At 41.2% G+C, this 18,025-nt stretch overlaps 1 protein-coding gene across 1 annotated transcript in view; it reads right to left on the bottom strand.

Moving 5' to 3' along the window:
- Window positions 1–15,648: 15,648 nt before the first annotated feature.
- Window positions 15,649–18,025, bottom strand: part of ULK4 (unc-51 like kinase 4) — a 953,247-nt gene continuing 950,870 nt past the window's right edge. Inside the window, exon 36 of the mRNA XM_063452087.1 lies at window positions 15,649–16,232. Within this exon, the coding sequence (XP_063308157.1) occupies window positions 16,169–16,232 (64 nt within the window). The 3' untranslated portion in view covers window positions 15,649–16,168. The remainder of the gene's footprint in view (window positions 16,233–18,025) is intronic.

The raw sequence follows: 18,025 nt of genomic DNA, 5'->3' as shown, positions 1-18,025 counted from the left end.
CTCTGTATACACTACACTAACACACACCCTGCATTCATTATACTAACACACACCCAGCATTCACTAAACTAACACACATACTGCATTCACTACACTGACACACAATCTGCATTCATTACACTGATACTGCGTTCATTACACACTAACATTTATTACACTGACACTGTTCATTACACACTAGCATTCATTACACTGACACTGCATTCATTACACACTAACACACACTCTGCATCTACTACACTATGCACACACTCTGCATTCACTACACTGACACACACTCTACATTCACTACACTGACACACACTCTACATTAACTTTACACACAGCATCCACTACACAAACATCCTGCATTCACTGTACACACACTATATCCACCACACATTCAAACACTGCATCTAATACACACCCTACATCCACTACAGACACTGCATCCTCTAAACACATTGCATCTAGTACACACAAACACTACATTCTCTACACAAACACACCACATCACTGTACACACACTACATCCACTACACAAACACACTCTGCGTTCACTATACACACTGCATCCGCTCACAAACACACACTCTGCATTCACTGCACAAACAGCATCTTAAACAAAAACACTACATCCATTACACACATTTTAATTCACTTCCACTATACACACCACATCCAGTCCCAGTCCTGCATCATTGTCAGCGGTTTAGGTAGGAGTCCTGTGGGCGGACTCTTGGGTGGGCTCGAGGGGGTGGGGGCCCAGACCTTGTGCTTTGTCAGGGCCCCCAAAATTTCTGATGACAGCCCTGTCTGTATGTAGTGTTGACATTTGAATGCAGGGCTGTATTTGTGTGTCTTCCAGAAACTGGCAGTAGGACTGGGAGTTGAGCTTGACTCCATTCTCAACCCGAAAAGGCCCCACAAGCTCATCTTTGATGATACCAGCCCAAACCAGTACTCCACCTCCACCTTGCTGGCGTCTGAGTCGGACTGGAGCTCTCTGCCCTTTACCAATCCAGCCACGGGCCCATCCATCTGGCCCATGAAGACTCCCTCTCATTTCATCAGTCCATAAAACCTTAGAAAAATCAGTCTTGAGATATTTCTTGGCCCAGTCTTGACGTTTCAGCTTGTGTGTCTTGTTCAGTGGTGGTCGTCTTTCAGCCTTTCTTACCTTGGCCATGTCTGTGAGTATTGCACACCTTGTGCTTTTGGGCACTCCAGTCATGTTGCAGCTCTGAAATATGGCCAAACTGGTGGCAAGTGGCATCTTGGCAGCTGCACGCTTGACTTTTCTCAGTTCATGGGCAGTTATTTTGCGCCTTGGTTTCTCCACACGCTTCTTGCGACCCTGTTGACTATTTTGAATGAAACGCTTGATTGTTCGATGATCACGCTTCAGAAGCTTTGCAATTTTAAGAGTGCTGCATCCCTCTGCAAGATATCTCACTATTTTTGACTTTTCTGAGCCTGTCAAGTCCTTCTTTTGACCCATTTTGCCAAAGGAAAGGAAGTTGCCTAATAATTATGCACACCTGATATAGGGTGTTGATGTCATTAGACCACACCCCTTCTCATTACAGAGATGCACATCACCTAATATGCTTAATTGGTAGTAGGCTTTCAAGCCTATACAGCTTGGAGTAAGACAACATGCATAAAGAGGATGATGTGGTCAAAATACTCATTTGCCTAATAATTCTGCACTCCCTGTATGTGTCGGTGTGTCTCTGTATGTCTTTGTATGCATGTTTCTGTATGTATGTGTCTGTATGACGGTTTGCCTCTGTATGTATGTATGTTTGTGTGTGTCTGTATGTCTTGTATGTATGTTTATGTATGCCTGTATGTACGTATGTATGTTTATGTATGCCTGTATGTCTCTGTATGTACGTATGTATGTGTATGTATGCCCGTATGTCTCTGTATGTACATATGTATGTATGCCTGTATGTCTTTGTATGTATGTTTCTGTATGCCTGTATATATGTATGTGTCTGTATGCCTGTATGTCTCTGTATGTATGTATGTATGTGCCTGTATATATGTATGTGTCTGTATGGCGGTATGTCTCTGTATGCATGCATGTCTTTGTATGCCTGTATCTATGTATGCCTGTATGTCTCTGTATGTATGTATGTTTCTGTATGACGGTATGCCTCTGTATGTATGCATGTCTTTATATACCTTCATGTCTCTGTATGCATGTATGTCTTTGCCTGTATGTCTCTGACTGTATGTGTCTGTGTCTCTATGTCTCTGTATGATTATGTCTGTGTTTGTATGACAGTGTACCTGTGTGACTGAAAAATTATGCCTGTGGCTTGGGAGGAAATACACACAGGTGAAGATGCATTGGATTTTTTTTTTTTTAAAAGGAGGATGAGGGGCGCCAAAATACATCTTTGCCTGTGTAACTAAAAATCCTAGCACCGGCCCTGGATTTATCCTTGGATCAAGCATCTATTACCCTATATTGAAAAATGATATTCTTGAATATTCTGTTTTTACAAGTATGCATCTAGTAGCTGTTTGAACATCTGTATGGACTCTGATAAAACCACTTCTTCAGGCAGAGAATTCCACAGCCTTATTGTTCTTACAGTAAAAAAACCTTTCCTTTGTCGAAATCTTCTTTCTTCCAGTCTAAATGCATGACCTCGTGTCCTATGTAAAGTCCGGTTTGTGAATAGATTTCCACACAATGGTTTATATTGGCCTTGAATATATTTGTATAATGTTATCATATCCCCTCTCAGGTGATGTTTTTCTAAACTAAAAAGGTTTAAATTTGTTAATCTTTCTTCATAGCTGATATGTTCCATTTCTTTTATTAATTTTGTAGCCCGCCTCTGCACTTTTTCTAGTGCCATAATATCTTTCTTTAGAACAGGTGCCCAAAATTGCACTGCATATTCATTATGTGGTCTTACCAGTGATTTATAAAGAGGCAAAATTATATTCTCATCACGCGAATGAATGCCCTTTTTCATGCATGACAATACCTTATTGGCCTTAGCCACTGCTAATTGACATTCCACATTGTTGCATAGTTTGTTGTCTATAACAATTCCCAAGTCCTTTTTGTATTTGTGTTCAGCAATGTCTTACAAGTATAACAGTATCTCCCATGTACAGGTTTTATGGGATTTTGGAAAGTTACAGGGTCAAATATAGGGCTTCCCCCTTTTTAGTTTTTACACATTTAAATATGCAAGGTTGGTTTGCTTGGCTTATGTTGCCTTTGAGATCGTATGACAGCCCAGGAATAAAAATGACCCCTATGGTGGAGACTGAACCAGATCCAAGGTCACTTGGTGCTAGCTTGGTCTCCTCCTTCGCCGACGTCACAGCAGCATGTAGCGAGTGCTGCATATTAGGCCTTCACCATAGAAAAGCACTGAATCAATGCTCTCCTATGGGAATTTTAAAGATGCTGGATATCCACATGCAAAGCATTAGGGTGTCCAATGTCAATTCACTGAGTTAAACTCTGTGATAATTAAAGAAACGCCTCTAGTGGCGGTCTTAACGGTTTTACATTGAAGCGTTAAGAGGACAGGGACATTGCAACCAGACCACTTCAATGAGATGAAGTGGTCTGGGTAACTATAGACTCCCTTTAACAAAGCATTTAGTGAGCCCAGCTGGCCAGCATGCAAACCTCTCTGGACTATGTTCACTGTGTATCCAAAGGGTGCAATGAAATGTACTGCATGGATTTCATATGATTTTATTTGCATTTAGCCACATCGTGGTAATTTCCAGCACTCAACTTTGTCCTTCACTGATTTGTTGCTGTCTACATATTCATAATTAACCACTCGCTCTGGAGGCATTGAGTGGCTGCTTTCAGTATATTTTACCTTATTGTTTGGAGCTGCTTTACACTTCAAACATTCACGCAGGATACCAGACTGGCTCGGGTTTTTCTTCCTCTGACGATTAAGCTACACTGAGTGAGCTTTGTTCAGCACACCCTTTGGATTCACAGCGAGCATAGTCCAGTGAGGTTTGCTTGCTGGCCAGCCTGGCTCACTTATTAATTATTTAAATAATGTATGCTTTACTTGTGCTGCTGCCACTTAATACCCACTGACTGCCTCGTTAAGTCTATTGGCATCATTGCTCCAACATTAGAATTATTGCTGGTTGGCCCCATTTTTATATTTTGCCATCTTATCTAAGTAAATATACTATTTAAATTTAAAAAAGTACTGTTTTCACGTTTGATTGTAAAAAGGAATCATTCATCAATATTTAAGCACACTCTAACCCTTTATTGGTTACTCAGCATCTGGAATTCCAAAGGTCGCCAACCACAGTCGTAGACTGCTCTAGTTTGTTTGACTCTGCTGCTAAACGGAGTGATATTCTGATCCCACTACGGTAAGTGCTCACAGCGATTACCCTGGAAATTAACTTAAAGACCGAAGAAGACAGGTTAGGAACCACTGATGTACAGGATGGTATTTCCTTTAAGAATTCATTAAAAGTCACATAATCTAAAAATATATCTCAAATAGAACATACTATATGGATGATCAAAATGGAAAATGCCAAACCATCAGAGCCCCTATTCTATACATGTGCAAAAAGGTTGACCATTGAACAGTACATCTTTTGTAACAGAATTATAACACAGCAAACCTAAATCATTCCAGCTGTGGTGATGTGATGGCTCCAGGGATACTAGTCAAGTCCATTTTCACATTTTAGCCTGAATGACAGCTTTTAACTTCAAAGCTTTGGAAAGGAAAAGAGAACCCCTTCACTCCACCCTCTATTGTATTAATTTCGCTTACATTCTGGACACCCTGTGGTGCTTTCTTCCACTGAGTATGAAACATATTTTTTAATTTGTAACATTTTCCAAATTAGGTTAAAAATCCAACAAGTAAAGTTATATATGAGTTTGTAATAAAGAACAGTTCATTTTAAATAGGCCAAATAAACACAAACATTGTTCCCACCAGCTTACAATGCGCATCTAAAAAGCATACATTTAGAAAATATATAATCTTCCTTACAAATGGATGTCTGCACAAAATATTTTGTGCAGTTCTGTACACATCTGTACTGTTTGCGATCTGTATAGTTATTTTGGTATCTTGTTTTTAGATTAAATCATGAAAATTGTCTAAAATACAAAAAGCATATAGTGTTCTATGCTCTCTATCTGATAAGTAATGCTGGATAAATGGCATTTATTTGCTCAGTACGCATATATTTTGAGAATGTCTACAGAGCCATTTAGGGTCACTGGCATATTAAATCCTCTAGTTTACATATTGGAAAGTTTAAAACGTCATCCAATGGTGTTGTAATATGTATATCTCACAATATAATCAATACACAGAATTGTAGGAAATATTCTTGTTCTCTGGTGGAGCAATAAAAGAAACAAATATATCAATTAATAAAGCACATTGTTACTAGAAAGGCACATAATTAATTCTTAAATATGACTGGTGGTCCAGAGGAAATCTAGTAATCAATCAGGAAATGATGTAGTTGCTCTACAACTGAACAAAAAAAAAATGTACTAGGATCAGATTGAGTGGTCTTCCTTCTTGGATGGTAGTTTATTGTAAATTAGCACCAATAGCAAAGTACAGACGAGGGAAACCCAGATATTGTGGGCAAATCAGGCACAGGGTCAGTCCAGCAAATGGAGCAAGTTTGCAAGTAGGGTTCTGCAGGAGAACAGTACTTCTGAGTAGCTAGAACTGGTCTGGAATGCCTGTTTATGGGCTTAGCTGGGAATCAAGCTATTTCCGGTGCTCACACCCCTAATGGCGTCAATAGAAGGTATATGTTGCGTCAATAATATTGCAGAGATTCCAAAACACGTAGTGTTAAAGGGATGTGATTAGTGTAAACCGCAACATTGATACAGCGACACATGACACTAGGACCCTGTGGCACCCAAAGACCTAGAGCAGAGTTAGGCAACCTTTGGCACTGCAGGTGTTTCTGGACCACATCTCTCCTAATGCTTGGCAACATTATGGCTGTAAGAGCATTACAGGAGATGTAGTCCATAACATTTGGAGTGCCAAAGGTTGCCAACCTCTATAAGTGCCTACACACGAGTATGCTGGGACCCACCCGGAATAATGCAGAGCACAGCTGAAATGCCACTTTCCTGCAGTGGATTGATAGGGTAACAATAGTTTAAGGAAAAAAACTACTTTTCACACATCCCTGTTTCAGATTTTGCCTTGACACTGCTTGCCTCCCCGCTTCCTGCAAAGTCATTGAGGAGGTATGACCACCTCTGGCGATGGTCCAATCCAATACTCTTCATAGAGGAGCATTGGAAACTGATATGCGTGCACAATGAGCGCCATGTGCACATGCAATGCTTCACATAAGAAAGCAATGAATTCAATGCTTTCCTATGAACTGCCATGTCGTGCAGTAAAAGTGCCTTTACTGGTTGTCTGGAACTGGAAGAGGCGTGTTTTACTCTGCAACAGGGGCGTACATAGAGTATTTAGCACTGAGTAGTGTTTGCGTGTTTGAATGTAAGCATGTTTTTGTATGGAGTATGTGAGTAAATGCAGAAGTGTGTTTGTACATAGTGTTGGCATTTGAATGCAGGCGTTCATTTGTGTTTAGTGTGGTTTTTGAATACAGTAGTGTGTTTATATTTAATGGTGGTGTTTTAATACATAGGTGTGTTTGTATGTAGTGTTGAGGTTTGAATAAAGGGGTGTGTTTGTGTGTAGTGTTGACAAGATGTTGAGATGTATACACACACACACACTGATACACTTGCAGATATATAGACATATAGATGCACACTGACACACATACATATACACAGACACATAGGTACACACATGCAGATACACAAACAAGCAGTCTCACACATGCAGCTACACAGACGCAAACACTGACACAGATACAAACATACAGATACACAGGTACAAACAGACACACAGGTACACACATGCAGATACACAAACACACAGTCGAGCATAGATACACAGATACAAACACGCATACAGATACAAACCCTGACACACAAACAAATAGAGACATACATATATACAGATACAAACACTGACACACAGACCGTTACACAGGCACACAGGTACACAGTGTGTGAGTGTTTTGTAAAGTGGATGTAGTGTCTGTGTGTAGCGCATGTAGTGAGCATGGTTGTGTAGCGGATACAGTGTGTGTGTAGTGCATGTAGTGTGTGTGCATGGATGCAGTGTGCGTGTAGTGGATATAGTGTGTGTTTGTCTAGTGAATGCAGTGTCTGTTTGTGTAAGGCATGTGTTTGTTGTGTGGGTTAAGTATTGGGGGATATTTTTTTTTTTTTTAGTTAGCTGGACTTATTCCCACCTTCCCTCCACAGGTAAGAGGCAGGGAGGGGGTAATAAGCCCAACTAATGTAAAAAAAACCAAAAAAAAAAAACCTGCACCCCCCCCCAGCACTTATCCCACACACATTACATGCACTGCACACATACATTGCATCCACATAAACATCACACAATTTCCCCCATCCCTGCCTCCTACCTGTGGTCAGGAAAGGGGTAGGGGAGGAACACATTTCACTGGTGGTCCGGTGGCTATAGCAGGCTGTATAGCAAAGAGGGGCCCAGGAGTCATCTTGCACCTTCAGCAGCAGCATGTCCTTTCCTCTAGCGAGCCGCAATAGCATTACCATGGATGGCCATAGCAACCCCCAACGCTCTCGCAGTTCGCGACAAGAAAGGACATGCTGCAAGATGACTCCTGGGCCCCTCTTCATCATGCAAGAAGACACAGGGACAGCAAAATGCGTGCCCCGGGCACCCCCCTAATCAGTGGCACCTGGGGCGGACTGCCCCTCCCGCCCCCCACATCAAGGACAACTGCATTGAGATGAAGTGGTCTGGGTGACTTGAGTGGTCTTTTAAGACTAATATTAACATAGAAATAGATTACCACAATGTGCAATTTAGTCCACATAAAATGACATATTATGTACAATGCACTTTACTGAACCACCATGTACATTACTGATAATGACTAATGACTTATCTAATATATAAATATGTAATTATATCAGTAAATATAAAATTAAAATATATTTATTCGTCAGCCAACATTTGACTAAGACTCACGTTGGCTCACTTTTGACTTGAAATCAAAACTTCTGCATAGTTGCATTCACATCTTCTAGAAAAAGTTTAATGTTCTAAAAATTTAAACCAGTCTATTGTCTAGCTCTGCCACGCCAGGTGTTAATAATGTCATTAAAAAATGAAAAAGGATGGATTTGTGAATATATCTAGAGTACAGATTTACCTGTATTATAATTATTATCATTTATACAGCGCCAACTTATTCCACAGCGCTTTACAATATTATAAAGGGGGAAATGTAACAATAAATGAGACAATTACAAAATGTTACAGGAACCATAGTTTGATCAGGACCCTGCTCGAAAGAGCTTTATGTCTAGACATGCCGTGCTTCATATCAATGAACGCAAGATATGCACTAATATATTTGTATAACTTTATTGTATCTGTTGCAGGAGCTGACCACCAATTCATTTTGGTTGACAGATTCCCTTTAGCTCTCTTTCACAAACAGTAGCTAATGATTAGTGCCTTGTGATTAATATGGTCGACTTATAACGTGTCTACTGTGTATAAATCTTGCTAATGAGCTCCATGACAACTAACGCATGATCCATCAGATTATATAACAAACCAGCCATGCGGGACAGTAACTCTAGGATGGTCTCTTTAATTAAAATCTAATTAATGCTGTATATTTCTGAGCAATGATCACTATGACTAGTAGTCTTTGTCACTCAAGAAGTTAATTCTGCCAAATGTGGGAGCTGCAGTGGAACCATCCCATCATCCTAATCCTTCTGTATGATCATTGATTTTAGTAATTGCTGTTATTCTCACCTGTGAGCTAATTACATAATTTGCCTGTCCATGAATAATAGACTCTATGGCATTCTGTCCACTCACAAGGGTAGTTGGCCAGAAATCCCCATCAACCATATCGTGTCCTCTTTTCAAACCACTCCTCCAGCAACCTAGAATGTTAACTCCTAATGTAGTCCTCAATTTACTCTTTTGGACAGCTTTTCAAACTATTTACTTTTTTACTTTTAAACTTAACATAACAGCCAGGGAGGCTTGTTTTCGCCTTCCGTTAACTCCCCTGGGCTAATAAAAGTGGCTCTATTTGAGCACACCTGCCTTTTCCCCAACCCTCCTCACAGGGCTCTCATCAGATCAGCATTGATACTGTTGCAGTACATACACACACACCATGGACAGTTTCATGGGTTTCTCAATAACAAGCCTTCTGACTGGTTGTTTCTCAGTGAAAAGATGACAAATTTCTTCCATGGAAAAAGGGGAGAACTTCCAAAGAACGCAGTCATAAGAAATGTATCTTTTTCTATATACCCCAATGACAACATTCAGCATTTTAAAACCCCTTTCCATTTGTGGAGTGGAGTGTTCCTTTAAATATTTTCAAAATATTAAGTAATTTTAACTCGTATGGCCAACTCACGCTTCCAGGACTTCTCGCGGGTGGCTCCTTTCCTTTGGAATAGCCTGACTATGACCATCAAGCTCTCCCCTAGTCTTCAATCATTTAAAAAGTGCCTCTTTAGGAAAACTTATGGCCTCCCAGAGTAACCTCTACCTCCCATACCTGTCTCTTGCTCTCTCCTAAAGGGCAGCACTATATTCTCTCCTCCAGCTCTGCTTCGCTCCACCTTGTTTGATTGCTTCCTCCTGTCCTGTTGTGTTTTATGCCCCACCTCCTATAGCCTGTAGGCTCATTTGAGCAGGGCCCTATGCAACCTATCGTTCCTGTAAGTTTTTCTAATTGTCTCATTTATTGTTAAATCTCCCCCTTTGATACTATTGTAAAGCGCTACAGAATATACTGGCGCTATATAAATACCAGTAATAATAATAATCTAAATGAAGATGTAATAATGTCAGGAGGCCCCTGGGTGATCTCTTTCCTTTAAGGGGTTAAACCGCTCTTTTTAAATGGTTTAACACCAAAGTCTGCCTCCCGCGCCAGATCTTCAGGTCCCTCAGCGGCATTCAGCTTTTGAAACCAAGTTTCAGGAAGCGGAAATTTATGCCAGGCATGTGTGCCACTGATTGGGTCGAGTGGTCAGATGATGCTCTAAGCCACTCGGTAGCTCTCTGTTTATAAAAGTGTTTTACCTTTTTATCGATGGGGAGCTGCTGACCACTCTAGCCAATCTGCGCTTCCTGAAACTCTGTTAATAAAAGTTAATACATTAACATTGATATATATTTTTAACCTGGAGAGATGAGAGGGTCCAAAGTCTGCCTGCCAGACCTAGGTACCAAAGCCTCAAGATTTGCTGTCCAGGATGAATAGGATGGAGCACTTCACTTGACTTCCAAGTTGTCCTTCCTGCTCCAATCTCTTTTTCTTCTGAAACCGTCTTCTCTCTTTGACTCCTTCTTGTCTCTCTTCTGTCACTTTCTGCTCCTTTACAATCATTTCACTTTCTCTCCATTCCGATCCTTTCCCTTTCTCCTCTCCTCTGCTCCCTTTCCCCTTTTTCTCATTTTTACTTATTTTGCTCTATGCCCCTTTCTGCTGCTCCTTCTAGGCATCGCAAGCGGGGGACTGAAGGGAAGGGTGACATTGCAGCATGATGTCACCATGCAGCGTGGTCTCTAAATTGTCTGGAAATCCGCACAATCCACGTAGCAGCTGGACGCCAGGGGTGCAGTCTGCTGCATCATTTTGTGCCGGCATTTTAGGAGCCAGCGGCTCTCTAAGTTTGGGCTGCTGCGAAACTGTGGTTAGTAAAAAAAAAAAGCGGGACATTTATGCACGCTGGGACAAACATATGAAAAATAGGACTATCCCAGTAGGACTATCTGGTCTCCCCGTCAATGTAGAAAATAAATTTGCTTTCAATATGCATATCTCATTACAATTTTTTTTATCCACATAATGTGCAGCAAATCAATCAAAGCTACACTACGAGGGGTATAACTACCTATGCTCCTAGCATGGGTTTCCATGCGAAAAATTCCTTTGTTTCTATCTTACTTCAGTATAATATGAATTGTAGTTGCAATGATTTGTAATAACTGCTGCTCCCACTTCTACTAGTTGGTATAGTCGTGGGATTCATTGCTAGATGTATGCACACATTCTACATAGCCTAAAAAGTGCCCATCAGAAATATACAGCAATAATGCACATGTATGGATTCCTTAATGAAAAAAACATGAATGTAAATCAGTAACAGGATTATTCACTACCATGAGAACTGCTGAGAATTCAAAGCAAATTTCTATTCTAAGGTCAAAATAGCTGAAATGGAGAAATTCTCCAAGTCTTCTTTGGCCTTGAATTTGAAATTTATGTTGAATTCCCCAAAAAATTTGCTTTGGTGAATAATCCTGTTCATGTCTTTTCATAAACAAAGATGAATGCTGAACTGTATGATAAGCCGAAATAGGAAATTATTGGGAAGTGTGCAAGTGGGACAGGGAGGAGCAATAGCAGGTATGCTATTGACATAGTATGCTGTTTTGGTGGATCCTTTCAAGGTCTCTGGTAGTTGGTTGTGCATTCAAACTAGGCTTAGATGCAGCTTCCGCATTGGTCATGTGCAGGGCATGTTTTGAAGTGCTCTCCATGGGCAGTAGAGCCCTGAGTTCATGTTGTACAGTGTGAACATGTATAATGATGCCCATGCATTAGACTTATAGGAGACATTTCTGAAGTAAAGAGGGCCCTGGTGGAAGAATTTTTTTGAACCCCCCGATCACAAGTGTGGCCATCCTTGTTATTATTATTATTATGTTATTTATTTAGCGCCATCAAATTCCGCAGCGCTTTACCATAAGGTAGATGCCTGTTTGGGATCTACTAGTTGCACAGACACACACTGTCAGGTCCCCTGCGCCGCTCGCGGCGGCCTTGCTTACCTCATCACCAGGGCCGCCATCAGAAATTTTGGGGCCCCTAACACCGCTCAAGGTCTGGGCCCCCCTTCAAGCCCGCCCACAGGGCCCGCCTCCAAATCCCGCCCACAGTAATACACACACACTAACATATACAAATACTGAAACAGACATACACACATGCATAGGGAGATACTGACACATATACATGCAGACATACACACATACATACACTGGCACACTGGCATACACACATACATACACTGGCATACACACATACATACACACACTGGCACACTGGCACATACACATACATACACTGGCATACATACACTGGCATACACACATACATACACTGGCACACTGGCATGCATACATACATACACTGGCATACATACACACATACATACACTGGCACACAAACACTGACATACACACATACATACACTGGCACACTGGCATACACACATACACTGGCACACTGGCATACATACACTGGCATACACACATACATACACAGGCACACTGGCATACATACACTGGCATACACACATACATACACAGGCACACTGGCATACACACATACATACACTGGCACACATACACTGACATACACACATACACTGGCATACACACATACATACACTGGCATATACACTGGCATACACACATACATACACTGGCATACACACATACATACACTGGCACACTGGCACACTGGCACACTGGCATACATACACTGGCATACACACATACATACACTGGCACACTGGCATACATACACTGGCACACTGGCATACATACACTGGCATACACACATACATACACTGGCATACATACACTGGCATACACACATACATACACTGGCATACACACATACATACACTGGCACACTGGCATACATACACTGGAACACTGGCATACACACATACATACACTGGCATACATACATACATACACTGGCATACACACATACATACACTGGCATACATACACTGGCATACATACATACACTGGCACACTGGCATACACACATACATACACTGGCACACAAACACTGACATACACACATACATACACTGGCACACTGGCATACATACACTGGCATACACACACTGGCACACTGGCACACATACACTGACATACACACATACATACACTGGCACACATACACTGACATACACACATACATACACTGGCACACTGGCATACACACATACATACACTGGCATACACACACATACACTGGCACACTGGCATACATACACTGGCAAACTGGCATACATACACACATACATACACTGGCATACCCACATACATACACTGGCATACACACTGGCATACACACATACATACACTGGCATACATACATACATACATACATACACTGGCATACATACATACATACATACACTGGCATACATACACTGGCATACACACATACATACACTGGCACACACACATACATACACTGTCACACTGGCATACATACACTGGCATACATACACTGGCACACTGGCATACATACACTGGCAAACTGGCATACACACATACATACCCTGGCATACATACACTGGCATACACACATATATACACTGGCACACTGGCATACATACACTGGCATACACACATACATACACTGGCACACTGGCATACATACACACACCTCATTTTCAGACACCCTCCTCTCTTCCTTACCATTTCGTCGCAGGAGGGTGGCTGGGGATGATGTGCGTCGGCTGCCTCTCCTTGCGGCCTTTCTCTTCTCCTTCCCCCGCGCGGAGTAAACAGGGAGGAAGTGACCGGACGTCACTCCCTCCCAGCAGCACTTGCTTTCCGGCTGCATTTTCTTTTTAAAGGGGCCCGGTCGCGCTATTACAGCGCTGACCGGGCCCCTGAAGATAATAGGGCCCATTGGGTGGCCCTAAATGCTTGGGCCACCTGATGGGCCCCATCAGCGTATGGGCCCCGGTGCAGATGCACCGGCGGCAGTTAAGCTAATACACGTGGGGCCCGGGCGGCCGGGCCCCCCAGGGCCGCCGGGCCCGTGACAATTGTCACGGTTGTCATGCCCTGATGGCGGCCCTGCTCATCACAGTGAGCGGCGTCATCTGGTCCATGTCTCCAGACTGGCAGTGTGTCTGACGCTGCAGCTTCCTTATATGTGTGCTGCACCTGGTCATGTGACCCAGCACACAGTGATGACCACAAGGGAGGGAAGAAACTCCTCCCACGTGTTGTGGTTAACACTAATTTGAGATTAGCCAATCAGACACCCTGTGTGTATATAAGTTAACCCCTTCCTTGCCCTGTTGTGGTCTTTGGTTTACCATTGAGCGTTTCTGGTTACTGATATTTGGCTTTGTCTCTTGTTATTCCGTGTCTCTATTTCCCTTGACCTCAGCTAGTGTTTTGACTATCCTTTTTTTGCATTACCCGACCATTTTAAGGATCGGTATTGTCATTTTCTCTACTCTGTCCTGTCTGCAAGTTAGGGTTCCCTAGTGAATGTTACACACACAATGACATACAAGCAGGTACACAGGTACAAACACTGACACAAATACAGCTACACACAATGACATACATACAGATATAAAGAAACACACAGCATACACAGATACACACATTTACACACATACAGATACACATACATGCACAAAGAAATACAAAATGACACACGCAAACACACAATAATATAATACAGATAACATAACACAATAACATAACACAGACAAACACAGATATACAAACATTGACACACATGCTGGTACATTTTTGTCTGGCTTCTCCTGGCTGAGGCTTTTGGGAGTTAGTCTGGTTCTAAATGTTTGCACCCCTCCTCTCTAATCCTTCCAGGATGCAGTAATGAAAGGGGCACGGTCGTACTGCTAAATGGCCGCAGAGCCCGACTTTGCTTCTGATTACACATACCCATGGGATGATCCTAACTGCATGGGACCCTTCAGTGTGCAGGCCTTGTGGCTACACTGGCAGTAGTTCCGCTGCTGATTTCTGATGTCTCACTTTTACCCACAAAAGCAAGACAGAGTCCCAAAACCAGGCCTACTGATTAAATAGAGGCCAGTTGGTAAGGTATGGAGGGTTGAGATTGGCTTCATCTTGGTTCCTGCAGATCTACAGAAACAAAATAAATTTACAGGGTTATTCAGTAAAGTGAGAAATTAAGGTACATTCTAAATTTAATGCAAAAGTAGCAGATTTGGAAGCATAACCGACTTAGAGAATTGTTCCAGTTCAGCTATTTTGGCCTTAAATTTGAAATTCACTTTGAATTCTCATTTTCGGGAATAATCCTGTTAGAGTATTTGTATTTCTTATTTTTAAGAAGACAATTTTGTTTGCATTCATTATTTCCATAACACTGTAACATTGTGGTGGTGTGGGGTAGGATTGGAGTATCAGCTGCAGCAATGAGTGTCCCATTACAGGAGCAATTTGGGCACCATAACAACTTCATTGAAATTAAGTTTTTTATGGTGCGAGGAGGTTCATTACCCTTAGGGGTTAAACCATTCACGAACAGTTTAACCCCAAAGTCTCTGTTCCAGCGTCTGGCATTGCCCTTCCTCTTTCCTTTGTTCCTTTAATAGTGTTACAAATACAACAAGCACACAATATCATCCAAAGAATTAAAGGTGCTGCTCCAACTAAACAATAAACAGAGCACTGTAATGCATTAAACAAAGACTGTTCAAGAGATTTGCTTTATTCTTTTCCTTGATAATTTTACACAAATATAAACAACATAGAAACAAATGAATCTTTTATTTCTGCTACCATAGCAACAAAGCTATTAAACCTATTAGTCTATTTTCCTTGTGTCACACAACAACCAGCTATAACTAATCTGGTCCAGAGAGATACACACATAGGGTGATTAATTATTTTCTGGGCAGGATTTGGGAACTGAACTAGAACAGTAATGATGTCCCTAATACTACATTTTGTATAAAAATGTTACATTTTGCACAGTATGTAGAACAGCATCTTTAAGGATTTACATATCACAACGTCCGTGTAAATGAGACACAGGGTAGAAACAGTTCTGAGATTTTTTCTTATAGAAAAATATACATTTGCAGCAATCAACAGATTATACATGTCCCAGTATTATATTCTGAGAATGTGTAAAAGACTTCAAATGAAGATAAGATGTGATCCATTTCATGAAAAGTCGACTCCTGCTGGATTTGTTTAGCCATCTGTCAATGTCCAACTGTGTTCAGAACTTCACGTACCAGAGACACCACAGCAGCATCAGTAGTTGAGCTGAAAAGTAAAATGACAGGTAATGATTTACTGTTCTAAAACTAGATCACCCCTTGGTAATTTGAGGACATGATTCAAAAAGTATACCCTGGACTATTGTATAAGTACAACTACTTTGATGCTGTCCTGGTACTGTGATGCTTTCCCTGTCATATAGTGAGGGTAATGCAGGTAAGGTAAGTTCCCAGCTGTTATAGAAATACGACTCCCATGATGCTTTGCAAGACTTAAGTCTAGAAAAGTATCACAGAAGTTAATATAATTGTAGATGATGATCTGCTGTTATTTTGAAATGAAAATTATATATCATCCACTGAAATAATGAAATTTACATGAGATCATCCACTGAAATAATGAAATTTATAGGATATCATCCACTAAGTATACATACTATAGATATCTTTATGAGATGGCAACTATTTGGGCCACAACCGACAGGAAGTGTATCTTAGCTTCATCAAGGAGGCTTTGGCATAACAGGTTCTATTTACGCCCTAGATGGCCACATGCCACAAAAGCTTATTAAACACAATGGGGCAGATTTATCAAAAGGTTATGTGCGTGCTGTTAATACAACTGATTTTAAACACTAGCACCTATCTTCCAAATTAAAATGATCTATTGTACTCCTGAGTCTGGCATTTAAAATGTCCATCATCTGGATGGTGTCATGTTAAAGGAAGTTGCTGTTCTAAATAATTAAGAGTATCATTCAACATGCTATGATCACACATTCACTAACAATGCCAGTTCTAATAAAATTTACTGATAAAAATGTATTTACTGTTTTAGCCATATAGCTATTCATATCACTTCATATCACATACAGCAGATGACTTCATGCACATTGTTACAATCAGTAAATGACATCATAAAGGCTCTCTCACTACAGAAGTAGCTGTACTGGGAATATGGAATCATTGCCTGCTGGAAGGATCCTGGATGAGGAGACTAGGTGAGGATTTCTGAATCTCAGAGGTGAAGGTGATATTATGTGGATAAAACCTCATACAAAGCAAACAAGACCCACAAGATATCGTGTCAAAAGGGTAAGTTTTTTTTTTTACCTTGAGTGAGTTTGTGAGTAGAGATGTGTAAAATAGAATAACTAGATGCATCCTGAATGACAATGAATGCGCTTACTATAATGAATGTAAATGAGAGTAACTTTTGGTACTGTGTTGCAATAATCCTGGTTGCGCATAGGAAAGTCATTATTAAATGTCCATGAACTCCTCCTTGTCCTTGCACTTTTCTAAGAGAAAGTGTGAGCTTAGAGAACTTAGTCCACACAGGGGACTTAATGGCATGCTGAAGGAACCTAAGGAGGGAATAACCCTCAATATCAAGTACAAACAAACACATACATGTCCAATAAGCTCTGAAGCCCCAAATGCACAAAAAGGTCCCTTATAATAAAGAAAAAATAATAAAAATATCAAGAACACAATTTTATTAACTATATGTAAAGGGACAGTCAGAGAAAAGAAAAGCCCCTTTAAAAAGCCTACATGGCTGTACACATAATAGGGAATGGGGAAAGAGGAAGGGAGATCCACACAGCGAGAGCCTCAACCAGGGTAGGTAGGACTGGCGGTCTCAGGCCTGGGGGGGGGCAAATCCAATCAAGTGGCCCATTGCACCACCGAATCAGCTCACCATCCATTCCCACCTTTTCCTGGTTTTATAACGGATATTAATGTTATGCTAATCAGTAGCTCTCTGCCATACCCACTACTTCTCCGCTCCGACCTTTAATGTTGTCTCATTGGCTGAGAGAGTTATGCTCTCAG

The sequence above is a fragment of the Pelobates fuscus genome, chromosome 4 (genome assembly GCF_036172605.1).
Source record: "Pelobates fuscus isolate aPelFus1 chromosome 4, aPelFus1.pri, whole genome shotgun sequence".
Classification (NCBI taxonomy): Eukaryota; Metazoa; Chordata; class Amphibia; order Anura; family Pelobatidae; genus Pelobates; species Pelobates fuscus.
The sequence above is the reverse complement of the archived record's forward strand: the minus strand, read 5'-3'. Positions and strand labels throughout refer to the sequence as shown.